Source organism: Oncorhynchus clarkii, chromosome 26 (assembly GCF_045791955.1).
Source record: "Oncorhynchus clarkii lewisi isolate Uvic-CL-2024 chromosome 26, UVic_Ocla_1.0, whole genome shotgun sequence".
NCBI lineage: Eukaryota > Metazoa > Chordata > Actinopteri > Salmoniformes > Salmonidae > Oncorhynchus > Oncorhynchus clarkii.
In genome coordinates this window covers 11,596,721-11,612,883 of record NC_092172.1, presented here as the reverse complement: position 1 = coordinate 11,612,883, position 16,163 = coordinate 11,596,721, and the positions used below count along the sequence as shown (strand labels likewise).

General features: G+C 45.3%; 1 protein-coding gene across 1 annotated transcript in view; it reads left to right on the top strand.

The window, feature by feature from the left end:
* LOC139384910 (neural-cadherin-like) overlaps nucleotides 1-16,163 on the top strand; it is a 205,487-nt gene that overhangs the window by 163,038 nt on the left and 26,286 nt on the right. The window contains exons 22-26 of the mRNA XM_071129812.1: nucleotides 2,408-2,685; nucleotides 7,550-7,764; nucleotides 13,242-13,369; nucleotides 15,089-15,216; nucleotides 15,687-15,810. Coding sequence (XP_070985913.1) covers nucleotides 2,408-2,685; nucleotides 7,550-7,764; nucleotides 13,242-13,369; nucleotides 15,089-15,216; nucleotides 15,687-15,810 — 873 coding nt within the window. The remainder of the gene's footprint in view (nucleotides 1-2,407; nucleotides 2,686-7,549; nucleotides 7,765-13,241; nucleotides 13,370-15,088; nucleotides 15,217-15,686; nucleotides 15,811-16,163) is intronic.

Sequence of the window (16,163 nt, the reverse complement as noted above, 5' to 3'; positions counted from 1 at the left end):
AGTATACATTCTGTGCATGCATGACATATGCCTGAAAACCATGTCTTTGTCTGCCATGGTAGTGTCTGTGGTCACAGTGAAGAGGAGGGGGATGTAACTGTGGTTGTGGGGGAGGAGAAGGGGAAGGAGGGGGTGTCTCCCCTTTGCTGGTAAGCCGGAGCGGGAGCGGGAGTCAGGAGGGGGTTGAAACCGGTTATCTCTGAACGGCTCCACTGTCGCTATATTGGGCTCAGAGAGAGAGAGAGAGAGAGAGAGAGAGAGAGAGAGAGAGAGAGAGAGAGAGAGAGAGAGAGAGAGAGAGAGAGAGAGAGAGAGAGAGAGAGAGAGAGAGAGAGAGAGAGAGAGAGAGAGAGAGAGAGAGAGAGAGAGAGAGAGAGAGAGAGAGAGAGAGAGAGAGAGAGAGAGAGAGAGAGAGAGAGAGAGAGAGAGAGAGAGAGAGAGAGAATTACATTTTCACCCTATATACTGTCAGAAAGGGTAAATGGTGTAGAAAGGGTATACGGTGTAGAAATGGTATACGGTGTAGAAAGGGTATACGGTGTAGAAAGGGTATACGGTGTAGAAAGGGTATACGGTGTAGAAAGGGTATACGGTGTAGAAAGGGTATACGGTGTAGAAAGGGTAAATTGTGTAGAAAGGGTATATGGTGTAGAAAGGGTAAATGGTGTAGAAAGGGTAAATGGTGTAGAAAGGGTAAATGGTGTAGAAAGGGTAAATGGTGTAGAAAGGGTAAATTGTGTAGAAAGGGTAAATGGTGGAGAAAGGGTAAATGGTGTAGAAAGGGTAAATGGTGTAGAAAGGGTATACGGTGTAGAAAGGGTAAATTGTGTAGAAAGGGTAAATGGTGTAGAAAGGGTATACGGTGTAGAAAGGGTAAATGGTGTAGAAAGGGTATACGGTGTAGAAAGGGTAAATGGTGTAGAAAGGGTATACGGTGTAGAAAGGGTATACGGTGTAGAAAGGGTAAATGGTGTAGAAAGGGTAAATGGTGTAGAAAGGGTAAATGGTGTAGAAAGGGTATACGGTGTAGAAAGGGTAAATGGTGTAGAAAGGGTAAATGGTGTAGAAAGGGTAAATGGTGTAGAAAGGGTATACGGTGTAGAAAGGGTAAATGGTGTAGAAAGGGTAAATGGTGTAGAAAGGGTATACGGTGTAGAAAGGGTAAATGGTGTAGAAAGGGTAAATGGTGTAGAAAGGGTAAATGGTGTAGAAAGGGTATACGGTGTAGAAAGGGTAAATTGTGTAGAAAGGGTAAATGGTGTAGAAAGGGTATATGGTGTAGAAAGGGTATACGGTGTAGAAAGGGTAAATTGTGTAGAAAGGGTAAATGGTGTAGAAAGGGTAAATGGTGTAGAAAGGGTAAATGGTGTAGAAAGGGTAAATGGTGTAGAAAGGGTATACGGTGTAGAAAGGGTAAATTGTGTAGAAAGGGTAAATTGTGTAGAAAGGGTAAATGGTGTAGAAAGGGTATATGGTGTAGAAAGGGTATACGGTGTAGAAAGGGTAAATGGTGTAGAAAGGGTAAACGGTGTAGAAAGGGTAAATGGTGTAGAAAGGGTAAATGGTGTAGAAAGGGTAAATGGTGTAGAAAGGGTAAATGGTGTAGAAAGGGTAAATGGTGTAGAAAGGGTAAATGGTGTAGAAAGGGTAAATGGTGTAGAAAGGGTGAATGGTGTAGAAAGGGTATACGGTGTAGAAAGGGTAAATGGTGTAGAAAGGGTAAATGGTGTAGAAAGGGTATACGGTGTAGAAAGGGTAAATGGTGTAGAAAGGGTATACGGTGTAGAAAGGGTAAATGGTGTAGAAAGGGTAAATGGTGTAGAAAGGGTATACGGCGAATGTATGTAACACCGGTAATGGTCTACTGTGTGTTCTATTTACAGTATCAGCACACTTCGAAAATCAGTCGCTTGGAGGGCCATTTGGAGAGGGTTGTTTTTGTGTGTATTGTGTGGGTTTGCATGTGTGTGAGCATGTGCATTTATGTACGTGTGTGTGTGTGAGAGAGAGAGAAATTTGAGAGATGAATTCATACACTCTCTATGCTAATAGTATGGCTGTAGGGGTATTTGCATGTATGAGTGTGTCACACAACCCAGATGCTTATGTCAAGAATGAAAGAAAGATGGCTAAAACAACAGACATTATGTGCTTTCTAAAGGCTCTAGGACAAACCCTGGTGGTAATCAAGACTGTTCCGCTTTGACTCTTCCATGGCTGTCCCTTGATTACCTTTTAGCCTTCTACTCTGTCTCCTTTCGCCTCCTATTTCTGTCTTAATCCTCCTAATTTAATTATCCCTTGATCCTCTCTCTTTCCCTTCATTCCTCTCCTTCTCTCTCTCTCTCTCTCTCTCTCTCTCTCTCTCTCTCTCTCTCTCTCTCTCTCTCTCTCTGTGTGTCCACAGCTGCAGTCGTTCCTGCAAGTGAACATCAGCCAGGTACATGTGGATGAGTGTGCCAACACAGACTGTGGCGGCAGCGGCGGCTGCTCCAACATGCTGAGCGTCAGCGACACGCCCACTGTGGTGGATTCTGGGAGCCTGTCACTGGTGTCGGTGACGGTGGAATCCACGGCAGTATGCAGCTGCTCCGGTAGAGAACACGTCCACAAGATCTGTTCCTCCTATCCCAGAAACCCCTGCTTCAACGGGGGCATCTGTGTCGACACTCAGAGCGGGTACAGGTGAGGAAGAAGTCATACCACCTGCAGTGAAATGTTCACACAGGAGAAGGGGTTTAATTGTGTTTACAGTTGTGTACGGGGTGAGCTGAGGTGTCAAAAAACAGCAAATAGCCTTTGGCAGCCTAACCTTTTAGCAGTCACGAGGGTGGGGGAAGGGGAGGGAAGGCTCAGATCTGTTGTTTCCCTGTTGAGATAGTGATGGTTACCTGGAGTTTTCAACAGATAGATGAGAATGAATACCTGGTAGGAGAATGCTTTATGAATGAGAGTGAGGGCTATGTGTGGAAGAGGAATCAATAAGTCAACTAATACTTAAATCTTGCTAGAGGGATGAAACTCTATGAAAGTATTTGGCCAAAAACAGGCAAGTGGCGCCGTGCGCTCGCTCAGCCAATGCTGTGCTGGTGCTGAATGATAGATCAAGTGAAGCTTTCAAAAGGATCCAAGCCCCTCTTTGTGAGTCTCATCACTTAACCTACCTCCAAGACTTCTCACAAATATGAGGTACACAGCTTTTAGCCTTTTTCTCCAATTATCCAGAGCCAGTAATGCTATTGATTTTCTTCACTGGGTAACAATACCTAAACAGAGAGAAGGGGACTAACAATCCATTTTACATGGGGGGCGAGGGGGGTAATGGTGAGGAGGAGAGAGTGCAGCAAAGTCATTTGGTACGGGGGTTGGAAGGTGAGGTGGGGGTTAGGGGTCGGGTTAGACAACCAGAAAACATAGCCGAGGCTGTTTAAATAACCTCGTTAGCCACGCCTGATTATTCTGCTTCATCTCTAATTGAACAGAGTTAAACCATGTCCACAGGTCTCACCTCCCTCTCCCCCTCTCTCTCTCTCTCTCTCTGGCTCTCTCTCTCTCTCGCCGGCCAGGCCTTTGATGCCTTTCCGACCTGGGCTCAGCTCACTGCTGTAATCCCAGCGGTGGTTGTTTAGGAGAGAAGCTTTAGCTTCAGTACTGAGCTCTGTGTTCTACAGTACAGCAGCCATGTTGCAGTGCCATGTGTCTGGCGCCTCGTGTTCCTCTCTGCTCCTCTCACCTCCTCTACCTCTCTCCCCCAGTGCCTCTCTGTTTTTGGTTCCCTCTTGGTCCTCCTGAGTGAATTTCATAGTTGTGCTCTGAATGTCTGAGCGAGCTCAACATCAAGCTAAATACTTCTGGGATGGTGTTGAGGAGGAAGGCTAAACGCCGCCGGTGATGTGGGGGGAATTTTCTTTCATCTAATGATCTTTGTGATTAAAAATGCAAAGGAAATGAACACATCGAAAATGCCAACCTGGCCTCTACACGAAAGGAGGTATTTAAAAGGGAATGATGCATGTTTTATCATGCGTTTGTGTATGTTTTTGTTAGGCTAACAATTTAATGAGAGCTTGAGATCATTTAAAAAATATATATATTTCATCTCTGAGAATTCATGCAACACTTTATTTTCTGATGCAATTATGTGTCAACCAGATTGTACACAAGCACTGTGGAGACCACTTAGGTACCCCTTTTGGTGGAGACACATAAACGACTACACTGCTGTGTGTCTGGCCTGAACTCTGTGAGCAGAATCAGAATCACCATATTTACTAAGGCACTGCTCTGGGGAGGTGTTGGCCATTCCTCCTGTGGATTTCACATGTGCAGACTTATGATCCCACAGACGTCAACACAGCCATAGATGATACTTCAGTTGGAGCACGCTGACAGACCTATAACGTTAGTCTCCTGACTGAGGTAGAGAGAGAGAGAGAGGACGAAGGAGGATGACAGAGACACACACATACACACACACACACACACACAAATCCACTGGCATTGTTAGTTCATATTCAGAGGTAATCTGCTGCTGATTTGGTGTTCATGTCTAGAAAGGAGGTGTATACGGATGTTCCTGAAAAAGTTGCCAGACATCTTGCCCAAAATTTGAACATATGCCCAAATGCTCTTCCTGGAATTCTCCATCCTGCTTCCCTTTGAAACACGAAAGGAGAAGCAATTTAATTTGGTTCTCTGCTGTTTAATTAAAAGAAGAAAGTAAACCCAGGATTTGTGTCTAGTTGGACGTACTAAGCGTGTAATGTGCCTTGCCATTGGTCCGTACCAGAATGATTTATGCAGCCAACCCAGAGTTAATCCCAGCTCTCTCTCTGTTGCAGACACATATTGGCTTCTAACAGTTGAACTGACATTGCCAGATTGGCCCAAACACAGGATAAAGTTGTTGATGTGTCAGAACAGAAGAGCCTCCTTGTTGATGACAAGTTGTCCTTGTAGAACTCACACTCCTCATTGTATAGTATAACTGAAAAGCCAAGAACTTAAAAAGCTGTGAAGCATTTTGAATCTGTGAATGTAGCGGATAATTAACCATGTTAATAGAAATTCCTCACATTATACGTATTCAATTATGACATTTCTACGATTATTGTTTCCACTAGAGAATGTCTTTATAACTGAAGGTCAATGTCATCCTCTGCAGGCTTGGGTGCGTGAAACTGTTCAAAGCAAACGCAAGCCTGGTAATAGATATGAGACAGAGGCAGTGGACGGTTGCTGAGCAGAGCACAGAGCCCTGGCCTGGTTTATCACTAGGCGTTGAGCACACGGATGTCGAACTGCGAGATTTAAGAGATTTAAGATTTAAGGAACAACATGTAGATAATCGTGGCGCCAGGATTAATAGCGGGATTTGAAAATGGAGGACAGGGGAGATTACTTGGTCCGAACGCTAACAAATAACATTCCCGTGTGCAAGCAAAGAACAGGAAATGAGCAAAGGAAAAAAAAACTCAAGTACAGTAAGAGGATTGGGGTTGAGGCCATCGTGGCTGAAATCATGTTCCTGATATCGCTGAGGGGATAAATGAGTGAGATAATTCCCTGAGACTGGGTGAATTGTTTCCAAACTGACAGATAAGGTAGGTCAAGTTTCCAGTGTATTGTCTTCAGTCCCCCTATCTTTACATCTCCTTCTCTCTAAAGCCTTATCTCTCCCTCTTTCTTTTCTATAAGTGAACCCTCCTTTGTACGTCACTGTCTATCACTCCGGGAGATGTGTTGATGTCTTTTTGATGGTCAGATGGTCTGATGGTGTAATACAAGCCTTGTTTGCCGCTCGGGGCCTAGTCACACTGAGCCGTGACCGTGCGTGGACACTTCCTCCCTTTCCATGTGACAGTGGTCAGGTAGACGCATGGCTCCAGGCTGTTACCACATCCAGATATCACTGGACTCAACTCCCTGCCTCTCCACAGTCAGGTGGCGTTATAGTGTCACTATAGGATCCTGTTTGGTAAACCGGAGCCTATAGGACCTTCATCAGAACCAGTGCTCCTAGAGCTCCCAGACCAAACTTCCTTTCATTCTTCTGCGTCACGGTCGTGACCCCAATGTTGTTGGGAACAGAACAGCCCGACGTGCTGATCTGCAACGTTCACCACCTGCTGTTGTTCTCTACCCTATAGTATAATAACGTCTGCTATTTAGCAGAGACTTTTATCCAAAGTGACTTACAGTTAGGTTTGCATACAGTCCTCTCTCCTCTCTCCCTTTTTCGCTATGGTGTGCCTTCTAAACGTGGGGTGTATAGCTTTGATTACTGTGCCTGGTTATTAGAAGAAGCATGTTATTGTGTTAGCGCACGGCCCGCCTGTCTGTTTCTCTCCTCCCGCATTTGCATGTCTGCCAGGTGCCAGGGGGGACTATCATTTCCGACAGTCTCTCCTTTTCAATATAGGTTCAGAGCAGAGACTGGGAAATGGGAAAGACTAAATGCAAGAGTGTCGGATGTGGCAGCCAGGCAGCCAGGAGCTCTTCTCTCTCTCTTCGCAGAACACAAATGAGAGAGGAACGAAACGAAGGGAGCATGGCGGCCTGGAAGACTATTATTAGGCTGCTGTGAGTAGGGTGATGGAGAGGGAACCGGCTGAGAAAATAGCTGGGCTTCTGACTAAACTAACTAGAGAAAGCCACACTTGATTGATGCCACAGGATTGCCCGTGCGTGTGTGTGCCAGCTATATTAGCTGTCTCCACAACAGGTGGATACAGTGGGGTTGTGTGTGTGTGTGTGTGTGTGTGTGTGTGTGTGTGTGTGTGTGTGTGTGTGTGTGTGTGTGTGTGTGTGTGTGTGTGTGTGTGTGTGTGTGTGTGTGTGTGTGTGTGTGTGTGTGTGTGTGTGTGTGTGTGTGTGTGTGTGTGTGTGTGTGTGTGTGTGTGTGTGTGTGTGTGTGTGTGTGTGTGTGTGTGTGTGTGTGTGTGTGAGTGAGTGAGTGAGACAAAGGAAGACCGAATGAAGGAAAAGGGATGACAGAATAACTGGAGGGAGGAGTACAGCTGTGCTCGGTTGCTATGTTGTTAATAGTGATGGATTCTCCCTATGGTACAGCTGATAATGAGAACATCTGCATGAGATGTGGAGTGTCTCGCAGAAGGAAATCACTAGAGGCGAAACAGTAGTGGGAGAGCATGACAGACAGAGAGAGAGAAAGCTGAAATATAGTGTTCTCCAGATTGTGAGCAGTCCTTGGGGGCTAATATAGACTGCTAGATGCTTAGTTGGGATGTACACTCACAATCTTTAGTTGTTATGCAATTGAGAAAAATTAGAAGCTAATTGTGTGTGTATGCGTGCGTGCGACTGCTAGTGTGTGTGTGTGCGTGCGTGCGTGCGTGTGTGTGTGTGTGCGTGCGTGCGTGTGTGTGTGTGACTGACTGTTGTGTGGTTAAGCAGAAGCAGGCCATCCCATCCCGGCCTCAGCAGGGACATCCTGATAGAGCAGTCTTGCGTGATAGATGAGGGAATATCTCAATTGCTTTGTGTTATTCTTATTGTGATGTTCCTCCTCCTTGTTATTTTGCCCTAGATGCCAGTGCCCTGCGCAGTTCGAGGGGCCAGAGTGCCAGCAGACCAAACACAGTTTCCATGGCAACGGCTATGCCTGGTTTCCTCCCATAAGGCCTTGCTTCGAGAGCCGTCTCTCCCTGGAGTTCATCACGGAGGTTGCAGATGGTCTGCTGCTCTACAGCGGGCCCCTGGCCCAGCTACAGCCCTGGGACCTTGAGGACTTCATGGCCATAGGTAATATATCTACTTATCTACTCACAGAGGAGGGGGACAGGAATACAGGATAGAGGAGAGACAGGGTAGAAGGGAGGGGCAGCCATGCATACGTCAGTGTGTGAGTGCTGGTAATTGTGTTTGCGGTACACTGTGATGGCGCGATAGAGATAGGAAGGTTGCATGAGGCAGAAATGCTCAAATTGTCCTCTACACAACTCTGTCTGAATTTGTTGGTTTAAAATAAACAAGACTACTAAGGTTCTTTTTACATGGAGATTTGTTGTGCCAACGCTGCCAAATTAGTTTGGGGGTGGAGGGGATTCTTTGAAGGGGGGTCAGCTTCAGCCTACACACAGCTCCTGAGGCCTTTAATGAGTGTACACTTGGTGGTAAAGGCTGATCTGTGTGTGTGTGTGTGTGTGTGTGTGTGTGTGTGTGTGTGTGTGTGTGTGTGTGTGTGTGTGTGTGTGTGTGTGTGTGTGTGTGTGTGTGTGTGTGTGTGTGTGTGAGACAGCATCAGGTCTTTAGGGGTTAATGAGGGGCTCGTTATGAAAGTAAAGGCTTATTTGTCATTCATTCCAGAATGTAATTACAACGGGGTGTGCATATTTAGAGCTTTAATGAACTTGTTGAGCTGCGTGGACGTGCTTAGCATACATTCTCACGTTAAGGCCTGGAGTAAATAACATACGATGTTTGTGTGTACGTGTTTGTGGCTCCATTCCACATTATGTCTGCGTTCGAGTATTAGCACTCGATTCAATGCTGGAAGATATTTTGTGTGTGCGTTTGTGTATGTGTGCGTGCGTATGCGTGTGTGCGCACGGGTGTGTGTGTGCGTGCGTGTGTGTGTGTGTGTGTGTGTGTGTTTGAATGGGAAACAAAGGAGAAAGGATACAGTAGAAGTTTAAAAGTTTTTTTGCCACATGCACAGGACAGTCTTCAGTCTGCAGTCTCAAACGTCTCAACACGATGCATAGTTAGTGTGTTGTACTGTGAAGATGTAAAGATGTCTGCAGATGAGTCAGGGTTTCCCAAACGCGGTCCTGGGGCCCTTCCTGGGTGCACGTTTTGGTCTTTGCCATAGCACCACACAGCTGTTTCAAATAATCAACGTCCACAGCCTCACAGCTTTACATCCCAGTCCACAGCTACTGGGTGTGGAGGGAGAGACATAGTCTGAAGAAGAGAGACCAAATCCAACAAAAGTCTGCGTCACATGAGCTTCCTATTCTTAATCCAGCACTGTGCCAGAGAGGACAGAGATAGTGACAGGGAAGACAGAGAGGGATGAATAGAGCATGGATATGAGTGGAAGGCTGAGCAAGATGTGTGGAACATTTTAGAATTGTAGGAGGGAGATATGGCAGAAAGGCAGAGTGGAGATGGCAAGTATATACGGCTGAGACTTAAAGTGAGAAACAGACAACGTCTCTTATATTACTATCACCCACAGGTTGACTGTGTCAAACCTTGTTATTTCTCGCTGTTTAGCAGTGCAACCTATTAAACCTTCTGATTTCCCACTGCTTCCCGGCCCGAATCTCCTTATTAAAGACGCTGAACGGCTCGCTGGCTGCCTCCTGCAGCCCTGCCCACTCACTGTCTGTTCTCCGCTGTGCTTTACCTTGCTGCGCTGTTTATCCCCCCCATGGGACTTTGTACCAAGCATGTGGCATAGCACAGACCTGCCTCTGCAAAACACCCCTGCATGTCCTACATTCTCTGCTGTTCCCCTGGGATTAAAGGCCCAATGTAGCCATTTGTACAGTATATCAATATCTAATCATTTCTGGATAACAATTATGTAGCTTACTGTAGTAGAAATAAACAAAAACAGCTTTTTAGCAAAAAACGGCCGTATTTCTCAAGCAATAATTTTGCTAGGACTGTCTGGGAGTTGTCTGAGTGGGGAGAGGGAAATTGAAAACCAGCTGTTATTGGCAGAGATGTTTGGAACTCTGTTATTCATCTATTAACTAATTCGCCGCCTGGTGATGTCACCAGGCAAGCCAAAACTCCACCCATGCAAAACATGCTGATTAGAAGGTCCTTGGTAGATTGTATTTCCAACCAGAAACTATCAGGAAATAATCATTTTTGTTCACTCTTTTACACTGTTAGTTTCATCAGCTGTTGCACAATATGATACAAAACACAGGAGAAACCATTTTGACTGCACCAGGCCTTTAAGTGATAGAGCACCGAGCCAGTATGGCAAGTAGCCTGTGTTTAAAGCAGGGCTGTTCAATTCCGGTCCTGACCGAAACACTTCTGTTTTTTTGTTTCTACCTGGTAGTTAATTGCACTCACCTGGTGTTCCAGGTCTGAATGAGTCCCTTATTAGGAGGAGAGGATGAAAACCAGAAGTGTTTCTGCCCTCCAGAACTGACATTGAACAGCCCGGGTTTAGAGAGAATGGCATCCTAATCCCACAAAGTAGTAGGAAGATGTCTTTGGTTCTGCTTGTTAACTTTTCCATGGCTCATAATCTTTGTCCCGGTCTGATGTGGGTCAGATAGATATGTGCTTCATACTGAAAGCATTATATTGAGTAATGGATGTGTATAGTGTAGGTTTGCAGGGCATATGGTATATTTTAGAGTGCCCATTGGTCTGTCCTCTCCTCTAAATGTAATACGTGTTATATTTCTCTCTAAATCCCGCCAGAGATCTAGACCCTGTCTGTGCTGCCTCCTGACTTTGACGGCTGGAACAGTGAGATCATAGTTAAATGAGTCACATTATTGTAAACTCCCCCTTCTCAAGGGTACGAGCCATGGGGCTGAGCTTGTCCAATCAATAGACAAATTAACCGGACAAATTAAATTTGGGTGATTACGTACTCCTGCAGAATGGGAAACAGGCTCTCAGGGCTCGGCTGGGGATCCAGTTTACACCTCGTTGCCAAGAGTTGGATTCAGCTCCAAGGATAGAGCAGAAAAAATGTCATCACTCACTTTGTCTCATTCTGACCTGATGGCAGCCTATTTATCATGCTTTTAATATGTGGAATTCAGATTTTCGTAATAAATGCAACTAAAAAGCCCGATGTTTCAAAAAATGATTGAGTAATGGTATGGAAATAAACTCAATGAATGTAATGTTTATATGCTTGCAACAATGTAAGCCAATTTATATGGTTGTTTTGCAAGGTTATTGCATTTTTTTTACCCATAATAAATTGAAACATAATACCCGGCTGAATGTAAACATCTCAGGCATTTGGCATTGGGCTATTTTTACATATTTTGCTTTATGCAAGTTATACTGTTGGTGGTCTCAGAAGGAACTGAGAAACAGGCTGACTGAGAATGAGGTGAACCCCCCCCCCCCAAACACGTACACACAACCCCCCCAACACACACACACATGTAGACACAGCATCTGGCAGATGAAAGCGAGCAGAGAGATACACTGAGTGTGAAACGCACATTACGGTCAATTTGCAGAAACCTGTTTCACAGTCTTTTAGCACTGCACCCGTTTCAAATATCGCTTTTAAGTTTGGGTCCTGTTTCCTGGGGGTATGGGGGTGTTTGCTGACAGTCAATTTATATTAAAGGCACCACAGTCACAGACTCTCTTTCTCTGTTGCTGGGCTGCTGATTTGTATACACTGAGTGATTTGTAATGCTGTTTATGCAGTCCATATTCTCCCGGCATAAAACATATTCCCTTCAGGAACTTCAGAAAAGAGGCAATTTTTCATATTTAAGTGGGAGTGCCATGCTTTGGGGGCTGAGACCCCCTGGCTTCCCCCTCACCAAGACGCTCGACAGGGAAGGTTCATCTGCAGGGATGTCGAGGAGGAGACCACGATGAATAAGGGATGAGGAGGGGAGATTAGCCGTGACCGCGCTGAGTTCGCCAACCGGAGTTTAAGAGCAAAAGCTTGTAGTATCCTGAATACACCCGGGCGTACTCTCCCTGTCCAAGATCATTTGATACGGCACAACATAAAGCCCATTTGGCCTGTCTGCCCACCCTTCAGCCTCCCTGCCTGACCAGCCGGTCCATGCCCGTGGAGGTTCTCCTCTCAGGCACTCAACACCCCTCTCCTGTCCTTCCCTCTCTCTTTTCATCTCAACCAAGCCTTCCACCATTCACACCTGTCACCCAGCAGTCTGTCCCCTTTTCTCCTGAAATGTCACGTCAGCCCCAACAAGGAGGGTCGGGACCCTTGTCAGATTGAGACACCCTGTGGGACAGTGTCAGTCTTTTGCTTGATGGTGGTGGCCACTGTGGGCCTTTCACATGAAAAGGGCTTTTCACTCAGGCTTAGGCTGGGCTCTGTACATCAGTGACTTACTGCTAGCTCAAAGTAATCTCTGTCTGAGCACAGGTTGCCTACTGGGAATCCACTGTGAGAACACTGCAGAGAGACAGGTGGGAGACGGAGAGAGAGAAAAGGTTGGGGTTATAAAGAGGAAGACACAACAAGCCAGACCGAGGGACTGTCATGGAGAGAGGCCGGGCGGAAGAGAATGGGATGACGAAAGCCAGAAAATGAAGAAGAGGGAGAACAACCCTCTCTGTCGAAAACAGAGCATTTGCGAGCCTAGAAAATAGAGCGACGTGGAGTTTATATATACAGCCCTATTCTCTCCTGAACTCTTAAACTGTGGATGTCATGTTGATTTATGGAGAAACAGTGGTTGGTTGACATGTTGTTTACCCACAGTCCTTTGCAAACAGTATAAAGCATACAACGAGTCTTAACTGGTTCATTAATTTTTAATTTCCCATTTGACTAAGTCAGAAAATAGAATCACTTTTTAATGTTTATTGTCTTATAGTGGGGTGGGGGGTGGGGTGGGGGGTGGCATAATTGCATAGCGCCAGGCACTGTTGTAATCCTTATTGTGGAGTGAGCATGATGACGTCGGACTGTTAGTTATATTCAACTGGTTTACTATTAGCTTTGCACCTTTTACTGTTGTTGTTTTTCAGGTTCTAATACTGGCCCAGGTTATTAGATGTCATTTTAAGTGCTTCATCTTTCTGAACAGACTGCAGAAAGCACTGAGGTGGTGCCTGTTTTTACTTTAATCTGGGGTTGGGTGAGCACACACCACTCTTACAGAATTTCCGTTTAAAAAAATATATATATATTTTTTTTATTTCACCTTTATTTAACCACGTAGGCTAGTTGAGAACAAGTTCTCATTTCCCACTGCAACCTGGCCAAGAATAAAGCAAAGACAAAGCCAAGCAGTGCGACACAAAACAACTACACAGAGTTAAGTTGACCGCAGGTCAGTTGACCTTGATTAGTTGGCTGTGCTTCGCTGTGGTTGCTTGTTCTTGGTGTGTTGCAGTGATCAGATGAAATGTGTACAGAGTTGACGTCCTCAGGATGAAGTGGTCTGTGTGTGGTTGTATCTGATCCTCCCTGGCATTAAGAGTATGTGATGGGGGTTGTGGACGGTCATCCCTGGGGATGTAACCACCATGTGTGACCTCATGTCGGTGTCCTCTCTCTCTCCCCTCAGAGCTGATCGATGGCACTCCCACACTCAAGATAAACCATGGCTCGGGCACACTGGTCTTGCAGTTGCCAGGCAACGTGAACGTGGCGGACAGACGGTGGCACCGTCTGGATGTGAGGAGCAACAGTAAGGTGGGTGTCTGAAGTCTGAGCTGCTGCCAAACTTATACCATCCCATGGAACCCCCCCCCCCCCCCCCCCCCCCCACACACACACACACACATCTCCCCCAACACTAGCCATATGCTGTTCATTCTTATAGAACTCCGGGGGAAGTTTAATGCAAACAGGTGGTGTCTCTACTAGACTAGTCCTGTTTTCATGACATCGTCTGGAGAAGTAGGAGGGTTTGACTGTGGTTTGGATTCAGTGGAGATCGAATGGATACCTCCTGAATACATTACTGTGTACGGCCGCTGTGGCTGTATGACAGCGCTAACAACAACTTTGTTCGTCTACCAGGTCTGAAAAACAAACTCAGGGTTATTCGGGATGTATTATATAAACAGTGTCATACAAACACTGTATTAGTATTTGTATGCCATTTACAAACTCAAAATGAATGCACCTCAATGTCTGCTATGAAGTAACTTGCTGAATATGCTTGTTGAAAACAATGAACTGGTTTTGAGTAGATGTTGAATAGGACCTTTTAGAAGCAAATTTGTTACATTTGTATGGTTAGTTAGTTCTTGCAGTAGAATATAGTACAGATAGGTATAATACAGATATTAAAGAGGAATTACTGGAAATAATGGAGCTCATATTAGACTGGTGGGCCAGCCAGTATCTGATGTCTTGATATTCCTGATGTCCTGATATTCTGGATGTCCTGATATTCTAGATGTCCTGATAATCTGGATGTCCATATATTTCTGGATGTCCTGATATTCTGAATGTCCTGATATTCGGGATATCCGGATATTCCTGATGTCCTGATATTCTGGATGTCCTGATATTCCTGATGTCCAGATATTATCTGATGTCCTGATATTCCTGATAGTCCTGATGTGTTGATATTCCTGATGTCCTGATATTCCTGATGTCCTGATATTCCTGATGTCCTGATATTATCTGATGTCCTGATATTATCTGATGTCCTGATATCCCTGATGTCCTGATGTGTTGACATTCCTGGTGTCCTGATATTTCTAATGTCCGGATATTATCTGATGCTTTTATGTTCCTGATGTGCTGATATTCCTGATACGCTGATATTCCTGATGTCCTAATTTTCCTGATGTCCTGATATTCCTTATATTCTTGATGGGCTGATATTCCCGGTGTCCTGATATTCCTGATTTCCTGATGTGTTGATATTCCTGGTGTCCTGATATTCCTGATGTCCGGATATTATCTGATTCCCTTATATTCCTGATGCCCTTATATTCCTGATGTGCTGATATTCCTGATGTGCTGATATTCCTGATGTGCTGATATTCCCGATGTCTTTATATTCCTGATATCCTGATATTCCTGATGCCCTTATATTCCTGATGTGCTGATATTCCTGATATCCTGATATTTCTGATGTGCTGATATTCCTGATGTGCTGATATTCCTGATGTGCTGATATTCCCGATGTCTTTATATTCCTGATGTGCTGATATTCCTGATGTGCTGATATTCTTGATGTGCTGATATTCCTGATGTGCTGATATTCCTAACGTCCTGATGTGCTGATATTCCTGATATTCCTGATGTCCTGATATTCCTGATGTCCTGATTTTCCTGATGTGCTGATATTCCTGATGTCTTGATATTAGCTGATGTCTTGATAATCTGGATGTCCTTATATTCCGGATGTCCTGATATTTCTGATGTGCTGATATTCCTCATGTGCTCCTGTAGGAGGTACGCTTCACACTGGACCGCTGTGTCGGGGCCACCGTCATGGAAATGGAGGGAGTGGGCAGCTGGCTGACCACAGAGGACCACTCATCATGCGAGGTCACTGGGGTCACGCCCAACCTGGACAGGTAGCCTACTCACGCCTCTCTCTCTCTCTCTCTCTCTCTCTCTCTCTATTTGTGTCTGTCTGTTGCTTTCACTCTTTCTTTCTTTCTCTCTTTCTCTCTCCCTCTAGCTCTCTGTCTTTCTTGTACTCTATTTCTTTCTCTCTCTCGCTCTCTTTCTTTATTTCTCTCTCTCATTCTCTCTCCCTCTGCCTGTCTGTCTCTCTCTCTCATCTCTCTCTCTCTCTCTCTCTCTCTCTCTCTCTCTCTCTCTCTCTCATGCTCTCTCTCTCTCTTTCCCTGTCTGTCTTTGTCTCTCTCCTCCTTTACACAGAATACACACCTTTCACATAGTCAAACTCAGAACACCAGATTGGTGGGGTACAAGGCCGTGTATTACGGGTTGAAAAAAGTACTGCAGTAGACAATAGGGACGGATGGGTGTATGAAAATATACTGAAAAGTACGGGCATTGTTGCTATTTCATTCCTCAGGCACCTGAACGGGACCCAGGTGTTACAGCTGGGTGGAGTCAATGAGGACCTGCCCTATGTCTACCCGCAGTTACAACACAAACACTTTACTGGCTGCATCAGGAACCTCATTGTCGACAGCAAGGTAACGCTCGCTACAATGTGTTTTCTCCCAATCATCACACACCCGGAGTAGCCTTGGGAAGCGATTTAGCTCTTATACAACACATAACATCTCCATTGTTAAAAGTTACACTTGTACTGCAGGCAGCATGGTGTTGTTAAACTGCATACAGCAGCTCACATAAATGCTTTCAAACACTTCCACACCTTTCCCACGGACATTGTCACAGCAACACTCCTGTAGAAAAGGTATGATCCGGGATCGCATTCAGCGCATAACCACTGGACACAGCCTGAACTGGTAGATATGCCACCATGGCAACAGTCGTCACAGGGAGGATAGCGGTCCTTCTGCCCATGTGACTCCATGACACT